Raw genomic sequence first — 17,005 nt, 5'->3', positions numbered from 1 at the left:
TTAAAAGTTGTTATTCTGGTTGTATTTTGTTATTATGGTTAGCAATAAATATTTTTGGAGGCTAAGGTTTTATTAGAAAAATTCTTATGAATGCAACATTGTACTAATAAACATAGGAGCCATTGTTTTCAAACGAATCACGATTACAGCAGCTTTTTTCTTTCCACACACACCCCCATCATGCAAGACACCTTATAAATCATAGCAAGCACTGCTACAGTCTTCATGCCAGAGAGCTCTAAGGTCATCAAATACAAGAAACAGTTCAGAAAATCTCTCAACATTTTTGAGCTATAACCATTTCACATGGCTTATAAGCAGTTTATAGGCTTTGATTCTTGCATTATTAACGTGGTCCATTTCAGAAGTTTTCGATAATAAAGCATTTTATCCCCTCCATCTAGAAATCTGTCTCCTTTTCTGGAGCAATTAATTATCCCGGCCTGACGATGCAATATGCAAGAAGAGTTTTGTACAATGACCACTAGAGTTTCAAAACTTCATTAATTTCACAATTAAATTCTGTGCAAGTGCCATCAATTTCCTGTTACTGGAGAGAGAAATTCAGCATGGGATTTTTTTTCTTAAGTTTTTCTTTGGTTTCCCTCCCTAGTGAAATGCTGTATTTGAACATTTGAAAGAGAGCGAGCAAGAAAACAAAAAGGCTCACTTTTCCTTGCTGGAGTACGTCTGTTCCTTCAGTAATAAAGACTACAGATCCAGCCCATAGAGTAGTAGGATTATAATTTTGAATCACAGAATCATTAAGGTTGGAAAAGACCTTTAAGATCATCAACTCCAACCATCAACCCAACACCACCATGCCCACTAAACCATATCCTGAACTGCTATGTCTACACGTTTTTTGAATACTTCCAGTGATGGTGACTCCACCACCTCCCTGGGCAGCCTGTTCCAATGCTTGACCACTCTCTCAGTGAAGAAATTTTTCCTAATATCTAGTCTAAACCTCCCCTGGCACAACTTGAGGCCATTTCCTCTCGTCCTATCACTAGTTACTTGGGAGATCAACACCCATGTCGCCACAACCCCCTTTCAGGTAGTTGTAGAGAGCGATAAGGTCTCCCCTCAGCCTCCTCTTCTCCAGACTGAACAACCCCAGTTCCCTAAGCTGCTCCTCATAAGACTTGCTCCAGACCCCTCACCAGCTTCATTGCCCTTCTTTGGGCATGCTTGAGCACTTCAACATCCTTCTTGTAGTGAGGGGCCCAAAACTGAACACAGTATTTAAGGTGCAACCTCACCACTGCCGAGTACAGGGGCACGATGCCTGCCCTGCTTCTGCTGGTCACACTGTTTCTGATACAGGCCAGGACACTGTTGGCTTTCTTGGCCACCTGGAACACTGCCAGCTCATGTTCAGCCGGCTGTCAACCAGCACCCCCAGGTCCTTTTCTGCCAGGCAGCTCTCCAGCCACTCTTCCCCAAGCCTGTAGCGTTGCGTGGGGTTGTTGTGACCGAAGTGCAGGACCTGGCACTTGGCCTTGTTAAACCTCATACAATTGACCTCTGCCCATTGATCCAGCCTGTCCAGATCCCTCTGCAGAGCCTTCCTACCCTCCAGCAGATCAACACTCCCACCCAACTTGGTGTCATCTGCAAACTTACTGAGGGAGCACTCGATCCCCTCGCCCAGGTCATCAATAAAGATATTGAACAAGACTGGCCCCAGAAACAACCCCTGGGGAACACCGCTTGTGGCTGGCCACCAGCTGGATTTAACTCCATTCACCACTTTAAAGCCCCCCTTGAAGAGGCTTTAAATGTACATACTCTCTTCTTTTTCCTTTGTGAGATGAAGTGTGATGTCCTACAGCAGGCAAGCGTTGCCTTGCAGTTGGAAGTGATTATCCGAATATCTTGTTCTAAGTAAGTAGCTTATGATGGGAAGTTGGTACAACTTTCGCTCTCTAAACAGTTTGAAAATACCTTGAAAGAGTTGAGGCTATGGTGCATTTCCTAGCCTTTGTCTGACGAGGTGTGGCACCTGCCACCGAACAGCTGTGAGCAAGATAAAACCCACTTTTAATGAGCTTGTGGATTTTCATGGTAGAAGGAAGTTAGTTTCCCTTTCGCCCTTAGTCTGCTTGAACAGTTGCTGTGGGTGCCACTGGGCTGCTGGGCAGTTGCAGATGAGCAAAGAAGAGTTTCAAAGCGTATTTTGCAAGGAAGGGGTCCCAAGTCATTTGGTTCAACCCTGTGCAGTAACAGCATATCATACAAGGACATTTCACTGAGGAAGGGCCACAGAACAGTGAGAATACACTCTTCAAGTCACCCCCTTCACAAAATCTCCTGACCACTTAACATTTCTAACTCGCAGTAACAAGCATTATACCTATAGTTAAAGACAAAGAGTTATAACCATTCTGTAGTGATATGTAAACTGTAATTAAATTGTGGTATTTCCACCCATTTTTCATGTTTTGAAAGAATATTACCTCTGTTGTATAGGAAGATCATTAATGTTTTTGTCATTGCATAAGGAAAGTAATACAGAGAACTGCCTCTGCTTGCATATGGGTCAGTGTTTAATTGGTTCAATGAGATTCCTGCTTTAAAATGAAAAAAAAAAATCTGAAATATGCTTTTACTTAGGAATGTGTTATATTAGAGATTAAGTTCATACCGATTTTAGATTAATTTTAGGTGACTCCTCTGCAAATACAGTAAAATATCTCTTGCTTTCTTCTTACATATGATTTTGAAGTTCCCATCAGTATTTTCTGACCAACCAATAGCCACACTGACTGACCATATTCAGTTTTTCAGTTGATGTGCAGTAAGAAATCGAAGCTACAAGCCTGCAAAGTGCAAAATACTTTCAGGTCCCTCTAAGACAGTGGGATCAGCAATAGTCACCATCTAGAAGACTGGCCTTACTGTGTTGTTCTATCTAGCCCAGTTCTGATTAAATTGTGTGTCTATTCCAGGCACTACTGGAGAATAAGAATAAAGTCAAGGAGCCAAAGAAGCCTCTCCGTTTCCTTGAAAAAGTAGAAAAGCCTATTCCTCGGCCACCCACTCCAGTCCTGGAAAAACCATCAATTGTAAGTGGGATGGTTTTAGCACTTTTTCTTTCTATTGAACCCTGATTGTTTCCTACGTGGTTTTTAAAGGAATGCCCAGAGAAGGAAAGAAGTGAGCTTTATAATTTTAGTGTGTATTCATGTTAGAAATAGCCATTGCTATTTCTTAAGACTCTCTTAGTCTCTCTTTATTCTATAAAGATACTATCAGCCAAAGAATTGAAAATCTTTTACAATATTTTTTGGCCAAATCCTTAACTAAACTTTATTTTACAAAGACATAAATTAGTAGGCATGTTATTCCCTTGTTCTTAGGAACAAAAGGGCTTATTATTATTATTATTATTGTTATTATTATTAGTCTTCCAACCTTCGGATCTGACAACACTATCGTAATCCAGTGGAGCAATTAAGTTTAGTCTCACTGAAGTCAGTGAGACTTTGGGTGCTTAGCACTGAGCATGCACTTCATTAATTTGCTGAAGCGAAGCTCTTGTCATCATGCAGGATGCAGTCTTTCATGAGCATGCTCCAGTTCACAGAAAATGACACTTCTGCAGAAACTGAAATAGCAGTAATGATGTGTCATGGGGGATGTGATATGATCTAGGAAAAACCAACTTTTTAGGGGAACTGCATCTTCTTTTCCTTTCTTAAAGTAATGTACTTAAGAGGTGGTTGCCCCAGTGGATTGCTTTGTCTACTTATTAACATCATTTTCATGATGTAGGAAGAATCAGACACAATTACCATTTAAGCTTCTGAATTTAAGAGTCACACAACCATAAAAGTGAGAGAAAGAAAGAGTTATTAGCTCATCTATGCTGTCTTCCTTTGTGCAGTATGATGCCCTATGTTTTATACAGTCTATTTTAACATGACTGAAACAAGAATATCTCCTTGGGAAGAGTTTTCCACAGCTTTACTAACTCCTGGGTATTAGATATTGTATTGCAGTGGTAGATGTACAGTATTTAGTTTTACCAGTTTAGCAGATTTTTAAGTACTTCCAGGTAACATGAAAAGAAATCAGAAAGACTTATCCCCCAGTTGTAGTCATTCCTGAGCACGTTCACAGATTATAGTTTATCTTAAAGAGTTTCAATACAATAGAATTCCACCTAAATGAATTCTGTCAACATTTGGTTTATTTTCAAGAACCTTTATGTGTGAACACATAAAAGAGTGGAGCTCCCCAGTGAAGCTCCACCTGTAAAATCAGGCCACTGCAGCCACTGAAGAGCAGCACTAACATCTCCCGCCTTGCAGAACCCACGTAAGGTTTCTCCTACCAGCTGGCTGCGAGGAGCACTAAAAGCAAGGCTCTTCTCAGTTGTTAATGCTTCTCTTCCTGCCATACACACAGAGAAATATGAACTGCTAAGTGCACCAGCCTCTTCCCACTGGAGTTGAGGATCTCAAAAGGAAAGTGTGCCAGTGACAAGCGAGTGACATGGACCACAAGGCATATAAAAGAAAGTAGAAAGAATGGAGGCACTACTGCAGACCTCCTCAACTCCTCTCCCCCAGTCATTTCTTACGCACTTACTAGCCACAACAAGCTCACAGAGCACCTCTGAATTCCTTAATCCTTCACTGGTTTATCACTTCCTCCCAGCCTCCTCTAGTTTTCAGCATGCTCCTAGATTCTTCTATATACTTAATTCCTTTTTTTTTTTTTCTCTGCAGGGCTTGATAGGTTTTTTATCTCCTTTCTTTCTTCCTGCTGGTCCATAGCAGGCAGATGGAGAAGTTGATGATTACCCTTACTAAGGCATCATTTGCAGTACTGAACAACAGAAGTACAGAAAAATGCATCCCACAAAAATTTAAACCAAATTTTAATTTACATCAAACCAAGAGTTTGGATTACCTGTGCAGTATATTTGTCACCTCCATTTCCAAAACTCTGTCTGAAGGTGTAGAGTGTAGCCAGGTGATATAGTACAGTTTAGCTCTCTAACTGAACTGGAAATTCATCCCTTCTTCCCAGAGAAAAAGAATATTCTAAATCATAAGGCAGTCCTTTGGCTAGTTCTGCTTTGCTCCTCCTGGGTGGTGGTGTGGAAAAGCAGGAAGGCTTACTTTGCTTTTGGAAAACTTAATCTTCAACACCTAAGAAAAAACAGATACTAAGATTCAAGCCCACACCACTTCTCTCATCCCACACTCTTCCCTGTTTTTCCAGCACTTCTAAAATACCACATTTCAGTTCAGACCTCATAGGCTCTTTATTAAAAACCTTCCTTGCAATTTTTAGATATCTTTTTACCTTTCCCAGGCACCCAATGGGCTTTCTTCTCCTTCTGCTACTGTCAACTCCAGACTAGAAGACCCCTCAGCAAGAAAAGATACTGCCAGCTGTGCCTCCTCTGTTTAAAATAAGCCTTTTTCTTCCCCTCCTATGGTCATATTCCCTTTCCCGCTATGCTCCATCATTCTGCTAGGCCAGTAAAGTTCTCGAAGAACCAAATCACAATATAATGTAATTAATTTTACTTCCAAACTATCACTTTCCGAGTCTTAAATTTACTGAGTTACTCTGATAAAGGTCACCACTGGAATAAGTATCAAAATTTTATATGTTCCCTTTTCATTTAATCCCTTTATTTTTTGTTAACAGCTCTCTTGCACCTCCTTCAATAATAATTCTATTCCCTTAGTGTCTTGACCTGTTAAATTAATGTAGCTGATGCTCATTTTGCAAACTCAGATTCAGTCAAGCTACAAATAGTGCTTCTAATGCATACAGTAATTTTCTCCATCAATATCTCATCGTTAGGTACTCATCTCTAAAGACCCTCTAAAATATCAAATAGTATCTAATTACACAGCCTTTCTCCCTCGTCTCTGTAAAACATGGAAGTACTTATTATTCTGACTCACCTTCCTTTCCCTAGAAATAAGAACTATGTTCAGAAACAACTGAGAAAAAGCTGGATATGAGTTAGACTTTTTGATAGTTAGATATAATCTATAGAAATCTCAGTCTCCAAATAATAAATTATTCACTATTCTGTGGGTATTTGTTGTGTTTTGGCAGGAGGAAGAGGAAACAGAGCTGGCAGTGATCTGTCTGCAGAAGTTGCTCCGAGGCAGGGCTATTCAGAACATGGTATTCTGTGTCTCTCTGTTTATGTCTCTCTTCAGAATGATGGTGGGAATGATTGAAAGAGTGTTTCCAATCTTTCTTCTACAGCACTAATCAAGGGTAATGGGGCTTCTGCAGCATATTGTCCTACATATTATCTGAAGTCCTTCAAGGCTGAAGTCTTCGCTCTCCAGACCAAATTTCTTACAGGAATTTCTAGGTTCCTATGCATGTCTGTGTCTCCCTCTTCCTGCCATCCCCTACACTCCGCTGTTTAATTAGATGTTTCATAGCAGAATTACTCAAATGGCAAATTCTAGACTAGAACTGGACCATTAAGTACATTTTGTTTTGATTATGTCAAGATCCCAGGCACAAGAAACCTTCTACATCGCAGCAGGGCAGCTTGTATTTCATACCATTTTTCCAGTTTCCTGTTATGGTGAGCTGAACCTTAGATGAGGAGCAACTGAAGCATACCACCATGATTTCCAGCAAGTGCAGGACCCGTCATTCTGCTTTCAGTGGCGCAGAAGTGGGTCTAGGTAAAAATTAATCAAATAGCCATGCCTCACAGGCTTGAAATTAAGCAATTCTATCACTTCTGATCAGACCAGTCCAAGAAGGTTTGTCTTCATGTCTGCTGAAAATGTAATTGATATTCTCTCTTGCACTATTTAATGTTTGTGAAGTGTTCCCTTGTGGGGCCCTGAACGAGCTTTAGCAAATAATGCAATACTGTGAAAGTGGCTTGAGGTGGAATATAGACTTCCCAAGTCTTCTCCAGTTCTGTAGTGATCTATGAGAAGGATGTTTGATGCCATTGCAGAACTTTCACATCATGAAATGTCCCATCATTTTAGGAATCTCCTTCCAGCTACTACTGGATCAGAAATATATGAGTCAGTTGGAGAATGACGTGAGCAGGGTTGAGTGATCCTTTGTTGCTGTTGGAAGTCCTGTTGGAAGAGAGGGGGAATGAAAATAAGATAGTGTCAGGGAAGGGCTGGGTCACATAATCCCATTACAGTGACAGCAGCAGTTTCAACAACCTCACCATTTTATTTAATTTGAGCTGTTGCTGGATTCCCTCAAAACGAAGGTCAGAGAACAGTAGATGTTGAAACAGGAGATGGAATGTTGAAACAATTAAAAAAAAAATGTAATAAAGTAGCAAGGGATCATCTATACTCCACAGCAGGTCTCAACTTTCATGTTCTGTGCAGGAGGGTTTAGGCATGATTTACCTGGCAGCTGTAGTGTTTGCCTAAATGCAGCCACAAATTTGTTACAGAGAATAGGTCTTGGAAACAGCTGACCTTGCAACTTGGAGCGAAAGGGTGTGGTTTGCTGGCAAAATATGTTAATCTATATTCTCCATTTAATATGCTTGGTTGTTTAACTTTGTTTTAAAGATGTTTGAAGGCAAGGAGAAGCGGCTGGAACTGATTGGAGAGCTGCGTACCACTCATGCGCTCCAGAAGCATGGACAGCTGCTTTTGAAGGCAGAGAAGCAAATGACACTGGCTCTGCAGCAACAGCACGACTTGCAAATGCACAAGGTTTGCCTGTATAGATGGGAAGGCTGATTCACAACACTGTCCTGACTGGGCACTCTGTGCTTGCAGTACCACCAATGCTCTCGCCTTTAATTTCTTTGTGTTTTCTATTATTCACAGCACAGAAAGCACCCCAAGTAACAAAAATGCTCTCCTAGCACAGGCCAAACATTGAATGCCTGAGAGGCTAAAATTGCTCTCTCACTGCTGTGGGGGCTCTGGGGACTCTCAGAAACAGACTGAGGCGCCCTGACCACAGCTGCTAAGCAGGCTGCACTTGCTTTGTTTGCAGACAAGAGCACTTTATCTTTACAGGGGTTTGAACAAACTCCACAGTCAGATGAACCTCAGTTTTCCCACATTTCAATCCATTTGACTGGTGCTGTGACCTGGCATCACAATACATGCTTGTCACTCACATCTGTCAGATGTTTTACTGAATGTGTGTTACTGCTCTGTCATTTCCCTATTCCTTTTCTAGCTTGGCACTCTCTCAGGCTCTTCCTCAGGCATAAAACATCACAAAAGAAGCCAAAGCGGACTTATTTTGTAAATCTTGCTGGGCTTGAGACTTCTAGGACCTTAGCAATGATGTCACATTTTTGTAATTGCTGCTGTTATGGAGAGCGGAGAAATTTTGGGCTCCATCCTCTGACAAGGATCTAGTGAGAGCTAGGGATGCAAATTCTGATCCTGTTTCCTTGCAGGGCCACAACCTTTCAGAGCAAAGTGAATCAAATGGCAGATGCTGGTCCGAAATGAATCATAAAAAAATTTTGTCCAGACTTCACTGCATCTCAGATACACAGTATCTCCCACATTCCTGCAGTTTTTCCTGTAGTTTTTACTACTCTCCTGTTTCTTCAGTGACCAGCTGTGAGGCAATTCTGCAGGTTCCAGATTATCATAACAGCATCCACTGGCCAGCTGGCCTGGCAGATGTGAAGATGTGGGCAGCAACAAAATTTCCCCTCAGATCTCAGTAAAAATTGAACCAGGTGACTGTGTTTCACTGTTTATCATTTCCAGATGCTCCGTCATACACAGTGAGCCCAGGTGTGGAATGCAGGAATACAGAATTTTGCTACTGAGGAATTAAGAGAAAAATAAAAGCCTTAAGCATTAGGAACATGAAATGCTCCTTCGCTTCTGGAAGTCCAGGTGAGAGTGAAGGAGAGAGCAGTTCAGAGACCATAATGACATTCATAGAGAAGGAGAGAGAGCAAATGGTAAAGATGATGACCTCTGATCTTAGAATTTTCTTTTGGGAGAGCCACTATCTCCCTCTGCTGGTGTATCTACCTCCTCTATTCGGCTTTTTTTTTAACTTGTCTCTGAAGGCACAGGGTCCAAGGCTTAGGTCTTCAAACATTTTGAACTTTTAAAACTCTCTGGAACGTATGTACAGGAGTTTTCTATGTGTATGGCTATTTTAGGAAGTCACTGATGACTCACAGTTCTTTAGTTTTTGGTGGTCACTTTTTTTTTCAGGTTTTTGACCTTTCCAGTATAGAAGGAGGCATTTTTCAAGAAATGCTTCCTGCAGAAAGAGGACAGAAACTCCCGATAAAATGGTCAAAGATGAGGGGTTGAAAATTTCCAACCTCGTATATAACAAAAGTCTAAGACAAGAGTGTTCCTGGGTTTTCCTGCATTTCACACCAGTTTGAGACACAGCACCTGGAGCAATAGAGAGGAAGCAGCATGTATTAGTTCCATGCTATCCCTCCCTGTGGGCTGGTGCAGTTACTGCATTGCAGTTCTCCATCTTAAACACCCATGGGCTTAGTACTGTCACTTCTAGATGTCTGCAACATGGACAATCCCACTTTCTTTGAAACACTACATGAGCAAATGGTACAGCAGTATAAGAAAAATGATTTATTATTACTTGTCTGGGATATTTCAGCTCTAGTTTGAGTTTTATGTTCAGGTCTACTCTGCTATTGCCTGTTTATTCCAACATAGACACAGCATCCCAGACAGTTCCAGGCATTCCCTCCTGCCAAGGACTGAACTTACCACAGATCTTGTCCCTTTCTGAAGTGCAAACACACATACCCAACCCATAAAACATGATGTGCTTGGAACAAGGAGTGAATGGCACAGTAACACTGAATACTTGGAATCTAGTCTCAGCTCTGTCACAGACTTTCTGATTTTGCATTACCTGGAATTTTGAGGTCTCATTTGCACTTCTGCAGACTCAATATAATTACTGTTGATTTAAAATTTGTTAGCAGTTAGTAAGCTGTACAGTTTTACGTAATAATACCTAAAAGTGTAGGGACTCATAGTTGCTGTATTATCTCAGCAAGTTGAATCACTTTAGTCGCATCATGAATGTCCAGCCAAAAACATGCCATTTCACTGTGGTGGCTTTGAACTGTAACAAACATTTTGTATCCTTAGGAGAGGATAGAAATGTGGCTGTGCTTAAAATTGCACAGTTTCCTAAACATTTACTCAAGCTTCCTACTCATAAAGATTGAGGGTCCAAATGCTAGAAAGAAGCTTCATTTGCAACTTTTGATCCTATTTTTATGTTCTGGTCTAGCTAAGTTTAAGACAGAAGATGGAGGATATGCAGCTGAAGTAATTTCATTGTCACTTTTATACCTCCCCTTTCTTGGTCTGGGCAGTGCAGTGTGGCCTTAGCAACTGTTCTGGTTATACTCACAGTGATTTGTAATACCTGGAATACAGCGCGTCTAGTGCTTTATCTCCTCCCACCCACCCAAGCATAGGGGCTGCTTGTCCTAGTGTGACAGCATCGGGACTATTCCTGTCCTGACTAGTTTTGACATCTTTTTGCCTCTTTATGCTGTCAGAGCCTACCTACAAGAACATTACATTATGCAGAATTAGGCCAGCACATGTAAAAGAAAAAGAATGCAAAAATCCTGGGGTTGGCCCATAGCTGGTCTGAGTGGATGTTGCAGAGCTGTTTCACATGCCTGTGGTAGTCCTGGGACTCTGAACAACATTCCTGGGGTTTGTAACACAATTCTTTGCATTTTTTTTAAAAAAGCTGTTGTCGGTGGAAAACCACTTGGCCAGGGAAGAAGGAAGGGTACTGGCGAACATATTTGATTTCCTGTCCAAAGAGCTGGTGAGGCTGCAAGAAGAACGGAAGATCCATGCTTTTGTCATGCTGGCTGAGAGGCAGAGGCGGATGCGGGAAGCGGAGGAGAGTGGACGTCGTCAGGTGGAAGAGAAGCGGCGTCAAGAAGAAGATGAGATTTTTAAACAGGCAAGAGGAGGCTGGTGGGGCTGTGGGCAACTCCTTTTGGAAAGGTCCAGATGGAAAGGAGGTGCTTCAGGTCTCTCTTTCGTGATGGCTGTTTTAAAATTTAGGGGGAAGGCTTAGTGAAGAGAGGGTGATTCCTTCCCCCAAAAGTTATGCCCATTAAATTAAGGATGATCTGAATACTCCCGTAGACAGTCCTGTTAGGCATATCATGAATGGATGTAGGTTTCTAAATTTCCACAACAAACACCTATGGAGAACAGATGTACCTAGATCATCTTTAGGGATAATGTTTTGTCAGCACTTGGTCTGTCCAGCAGAACTATTAGGTGTTCTTCCAGGAAGGATGACTTTAAGCAAGGTTTTGGAAAGATTTTGCGCTCCAAAACTGGACTGCAAATAACAAGAGGTACAAAAATTATTTTGAAGTAGTGATAATGGATAACATAACCTTGAAATCCAGAAACAAAAATCCTGAATTACTATATTCTGTAACTATACTGTAGTCCTATTCCTGTTCCCTAGCTCCTGACTGCATGAAGCATATTTTTCCCAGTTGAAAGGAATGAGTGGGAGCCTAATTGACTAAACCAATAATTTTCAAACTTTGTGGGAGGAGGTTAACACCAATAGAGTCTGGCATCATGTTTATTTTTCTTTTAATTTTAGCTTCTCCTCTTATCTCTTCTGCATCTCTGAGTGGGAAGCAAGGAGGGTCAAAGTGCCATAAGCTTATGGCCTTTAGACTAGCAGAGGGAAAACACCCATTTCTAGAATCTGTGCTCTACAACCATTATAAGGAAACCAGTAATTTTATCTTGGTTTTCTTCATGTTACTTTGACTGGCTTCATGGAACCTTTTCCTTCAGAATTTGCTTGAATGAAAGCTGGTTAATTTACTGAAGTCAATACTGATAATAATTATTTGGCAATTGTTGCTCAAGGGACCATGAGAACTGAGGAAGCAACTGCCATTGCATTCACAGAACTAACCTGCTGCAGCAGAGTTGGATCTTTGGATAAGTTTTTCTTCTACCACTGGTTCTTTCCTGCACTTTTCTCTTCAATGAGTTTCAATTAGTTCTTAGAAAGAATTACAAGAAAATAAACTTTTACACAAGTTATTCTTCCTCTGAAACCAAATCTCAGGGTGGCCTGCCTGAAATTAAGAGGCTGGTGAAAATCTGTTGTTCTTGCTTCTTTGAAAATCTGCTTCCACCACACTCCTGGCACAGCAATAGACAGAGGAACAATATTTTGGTGTTTTATTCCAGGTGATGAAAGTGCACCAGAGCACAATTGATTCCTATTTGGAAGACATTATCCTGAGTAGCATGGAGAGCACAGCTGAAGAACAAGCCCGGGAAGAGATTCAGAGAATGGCTGTAGAAATCAATGACATTGCTTACGAAATGGAAAGTCGGTATGTTATTAAATGGCACATTAGAGGCTGTTTACAGCAGTTTAGAACCTGCCTGACCATCTGCATCTGTGGTTACATGTATAATCTAAGACATGGGAAGGGCAGAGCAATACTGTTCATGATGGCTTCATTAGTGTGACTGGTGTATGGGAACAGCACTGTTACTACCTGGAACACACATATAAATCCATCAGAGCTTCACTTCTATACAGCATGTGCCAGATTCCCTTTGCAAATCACTTGTGGGATCTGTGAATCACCCTTTTTAGACTTCTCCATGCCAATGTGATGCTGTGACTGAGCTTTAGGTAAATCTGGGAATGGCCGACAGCAATACCCATTCATACTGGTCTTTTCATTTATTTACACTACTACAGAAAACTGGTTTGAAAGAGCTGCTAAAAGATACAGCTATACAGCAGCCTTTCATTCTGGGGTGGCTGTTCTTTAAGAAACTGCCAATTTCCATGGGGGTCAGTCATATTGATGGCTGCCTGACAAGGCACTTTCAGTAGAGTAAGTTGTTGAGAACACCACAGTCTTGTGTTGGGCTGGGGCATCAGCAGTGAATACTTTTTAGGACCTGCCAAACCTCCAATTCAGTTTCTATGCTCTTTTTTTGGAATTGAGCCATAAAAATCCCAATGACACAGTGACTCCCCTATGGTACCGCAGCTGTGTATTTTGTAACTAGATGAATACAACCAGAATGTTGAAATCCTTGGGGAGAATGAAGCGTAGATAATGCATGCAGCCCCTGGGCCAATTGGGAACCCACCAAACACTGGCATGGAAAAGAGCATGGGGCCCAGCCAAATGCAGAGTCACAAAAGGAAAGAATTTAGCAAACTCAGCAATGGTCCAAAGACTAAATGGACAAAGGCGCAAATCCTCAGAGGTATCTGCATGTCTAACTCAGTTTGTCATCAACTGGGCTCCTAAATACCTTCGAGGATAAGGAGTCTAGGGTGATCTTCTCCCTGGAAATACTGCTTTCCAATGCAGTATTGAACACATTGGCAATGCAGGGCAAAGAGGAATAGTTGCACTGTCACCTATTCGTAGGATAAAGAGAGACCCAGCTGACAATTACTGCGGTGACAATACACTCCCTTGAAAATAGTGAGAATATTTACTAGGGAGTCTTGTGTTTGCAGAATTGATCTGGAAAGAAAATTAAAATACTAATATCACTCTGCATCTGTTCTGTAGTCGAACTTGCCTACAGTCAGAAGAGATTGTAGCAGAGCTGGTTTATGATTTCCTGATTCCAGAAGCTGAGAAAATGTCTATCAGAGAAAAAGGTAAGGAGTCCTGTAACTTTATTCTCTTTGTGAACTGGTTCACCCTCCTCACTCTAGCTCACCAAAAGGAAAGGTGCAGTGCCAAGAGTTCTCTCAGTTCTCAGAGATTCCTCTTTTGTAGTCTGCAGGTGGAAAGTTAAGCCCTCTGACTACTTTTCACCAATTTCTCAGGAGCTTTAGTCTTTTAAAATGGTGGCCTGAATTCAGACCTGATGTAAATTTGGTGTATCTGCAATGATAAAACTACATGAGAAACAGCAGCCCATTGCACCTTCAGAAAACAACTGGGAAAAGTCTTTAAGTAGCATGGCTGTGAATTGTCTATTATATGGCAATTTCTAAAAAGTGGAGAAGTCTTTAACAGGCAGATTACTTAAATATATGCCTTATGTGGAAGGGAGATTATATGCTTTCCTATGCTGTCCCTCTCCCCCCTCAATTGGTTGAGAGCTAGAAGCAAAGATAAGGTTTTAGCATTGGCTGTAGTGGCATCATGTTTTAAGCAGATAATCTTGCAATTGTAAAGGATGCTTCTGTTTAGCCAAAATGGAATAGTATCTGTCAAAATACAGAAGGGAAGGCCCTGGAAACCTGTGTATTACATTGAGTATCATGAATAAATTGCTGTTCTTAACTGGGATTTTTCCACTGACCAGCACACTCCGAAGACCGTGACTAAACTAGTCACCCATAGAAAGTGGATATAACCTAAGAAAAGCAATTGTATCACAATAGAGCCTGAAGTGGTCCTTGTCACAGTGTACTTTTCTGACTTGAGAACAAAGACACTTACTTCATTGCTTTTTTTGTTGCTTTGCGAATGAAAACACAAACATTCTGAACACATTTTGTGGTCTCTAAATGGTGGAAACTTTCTTCTTCCTACTTTGTATATTTGTCACAACAACAGTATCTATTCAGCAGCTGGCAATTCTGCATAAGCTTAAATCAGGTCCCTTCTCCTTAGCCGTGCTTCTGCAAGCCTACCAAAGCAGGTGATGTAATTTTACTCAATGAAGCCTGCAGCTCAGGCACTAACACACAAAGGTTCTGAGCCTGCCTCAGAAAGGAGAACAGAAAGAGAAGACCGGGAGATCGCCTAGGATTCTGGACATACAGACGTACTAGCAAGGAAGAAAATATGTGCTGGGCTTAAATGCAACAGCAACTGATGAACAATGCACCTCAGAAGCTTTCCCTATAGTGAGCCAGATTATTCATTATGAAACTGCATTCTAGCAACTGGCACATGCTTGAGCATACACCTTCCTTGAAGCTAGAAGGAAGTGATCTGAGAGCACAGTTGTCTGGCCTGCCAGAGCAGTAAATCTATTTGCAGAACAAAGATTTGAGGGCCTGCAAGTTCAGTCTTGGCCTGCACTTTAGCTCCCCCTCAAATATCTCTATTTTGCCATTACCATTTTCTTCCCTTTTTTTTTTCCTCTTTTTGTTGCATTCCTGTGCATAAAAGCAGGGATTATCCAATACTGGCTCATCCTGAAACCCCTCTGCACCTCACTTCTGAACCCTCCCTCACTGGAAGTAGAAGTCAATGTGCTGATATGAAAAAAATTGCTTTTAAAAGGACGATCACTCACCAGTTTGAACCTGCTTTCTTTTAGCTGGTATTCACTGTGGGTGGAGGAAGGGACTGCAGCAATACCAGGAGAATATTCCTGGTGTAGTTGATGCAGTTCGTGCATACATGATTGAAGCCAAAATGCCTTGGGTAGAGAAAGCTCTCCTGGGAATTGAGAGCTGTCTGGTGAAGGTCAGCTTTTCAAATGCAAGTGAGATCCAATTGCATTCATTGTCAACAAAATGGACCTGGGAGATAGATAGATAAACATAAACAGGATGGGTTACTGATTTTGAGCAACTGAGTGACAATATGCAGAACTGTATGACAGCATGCGAGACACCAGTGGTTCAGATTCACAGTTAAAATACAGCTCAGCCTTGCAACATAAACAGACCAAAGCAACTAGGAAGTCTTGGACTTTTGCAGGGAAGTGACATGATGAGAGCTACAGTTTGTTCCTGCAACATTCCTCACACCATCCTTAGAAGCACGCAGTTCTTTCAATCCCCATGATTGTTTACCACAAGCATCCTAAGTCGAGAGAGAGAAAGAGAGAACAAAGAATAGTGAAAAGCAATGAAGAGAATTGTAGGGCGAATGATTTGGCTTGTGTAATTATTTCCCAAGAGGTGGGCTGGAAATATATACAAATAAGACTGGATGAAAACTGTAAAACACAGTAAAGAACAATCCTACAGTAGCAAAAGGGAGACGATAAAGTAGGTGACTTAATGTGGCTATACTGTCTCCAGGTCTTACTTTGAGGTCAGTAAGAATTTCTCAGTGCAGGCAAAATCATAAAACAGGAGAGGGCAGATTCCAGCTCCAGTCTTCCAGAGACCTGCTGCAATTAACAGACACTGAAGGAGAAGTTATTTTAAAGCCTGATACCATATCCTGGGCAGTTATGCCCTAAGCTGGAAAGGAAAACACTTTGGCTGTGTTTCCCACTGTGGGGGGAAACAAAGTGAAATGCAAAGTTGCTTGCTGCTATTAGGTGGCAGTAGAACGCTTTCAGCCAAAGTTAGAAGGGCGTAGCTTTTGTCCCTGAGATAGGCTTTTCCACAGCTGCAGGAAGGCAAAAAGCTATCCCTCCCTTCTCCCCTACGCAGAACACTTTGCTGTACTTTTCCAAGTAAAAGCCTTACCTCTTTTTATGCACAGTGAGGCAGTCCCAAAGAAAACACATCTATGCTGCTCATCAGATCATCCACAGAGGCATAGAGGAGGTAGTGGCTGATCCAGCACTACATCAGGAGACATCTGCCAGCAAGATAGAGGGAGATCCACCTGCTGGGACAGCTAGCACTGCTTTGAGTGGGACAGCTGCTGGACCAAGTGCAGCTGGCAGCACTTGCTCCACCCCAGTTGCACGTGAACTAGCTAAGCTTCTGTGCAAAGGAGGCCCAGGAGAGACAGTGAACCCTTCTGATGGATCAGACAAGGATGCCACAGCCTCCTAGAGACAGAGATGAACCAGGTGAGTTTCCCTTCCTCCCTGTGATTTGAGCTTGGAGCATGGTGAAGGAGAGGGAAGCACATTATATATTCACTTTTTTCAGGGCACCCAGAATGGAAAATCCTCTCTCTCCCTTGGGCTATCCCTCCTACTGCCTGCCAGCAGTGTTGTCCTGGAACCACTCTGTATGCATTTTGGTGTGGCACCCGCAGTCTAGCCCCCTCTACCTCCTCCCCAGCTAGCTTTGGAACTCATTAGCTAATTGTCCTGTTCTAATTATTGAGAGA

General features: G+C 41.8%; 1 protein-coding gene across 1 annotated transcript in view; it reads left to right on the top strand.

Annotated features, from left to right (window-relative positions):
• The window catches only part of CFAP91 (cilia and flagella associated protein 91), a gene marked incomplete at its 3' end in the record, with an annotated part of 31,273 nt that extends 14,551 nt beyond the window's left edge, over positions 1 to 16,722 (top strand). The window contains 7 exon segments of the mRNA XM_082004670.1: positions 2,955 to 3,071; positions 6,094 to 6,165; positions 7,557 to 7,703; positions 10,732 to 10,953; positions 12,225 to 12,373; positions 13,586 to 13,677; positions 16,424 to 16,722. Coding sequence (XP_081860796.1) covers positions 2,955 to 3,071; positions 6,094 to 6,165; positions 7,557 to 7,703; positions 10,732 to 10,953; positions 12,225 to 12,373; positions 13,586 to 13,677; positions 16,424 to 16,722 — 1,098 coding nt within the window.
• Between the last annotated feature and the right edge of the window lie 283 nt (positions 16,723 to 17,005).

This window comes from Phaethon aethereus (genome assembly GCF_964289735.1).
Source record: "Phaethon aethereus genome assembly, chromosome: 1".
Classification (NCBI taxonomy): Eukaryota; Metazoa; Chordata; class Aves; order Phaethontiformes; family Phaethontidae; genus Phaethon; species Phaethon aethereus.
The sequence above is the reverse complement of the archived record's forward strand: the minus strand, read 5'-3'. Positions and strand labels throughout refer to the sequence as shown.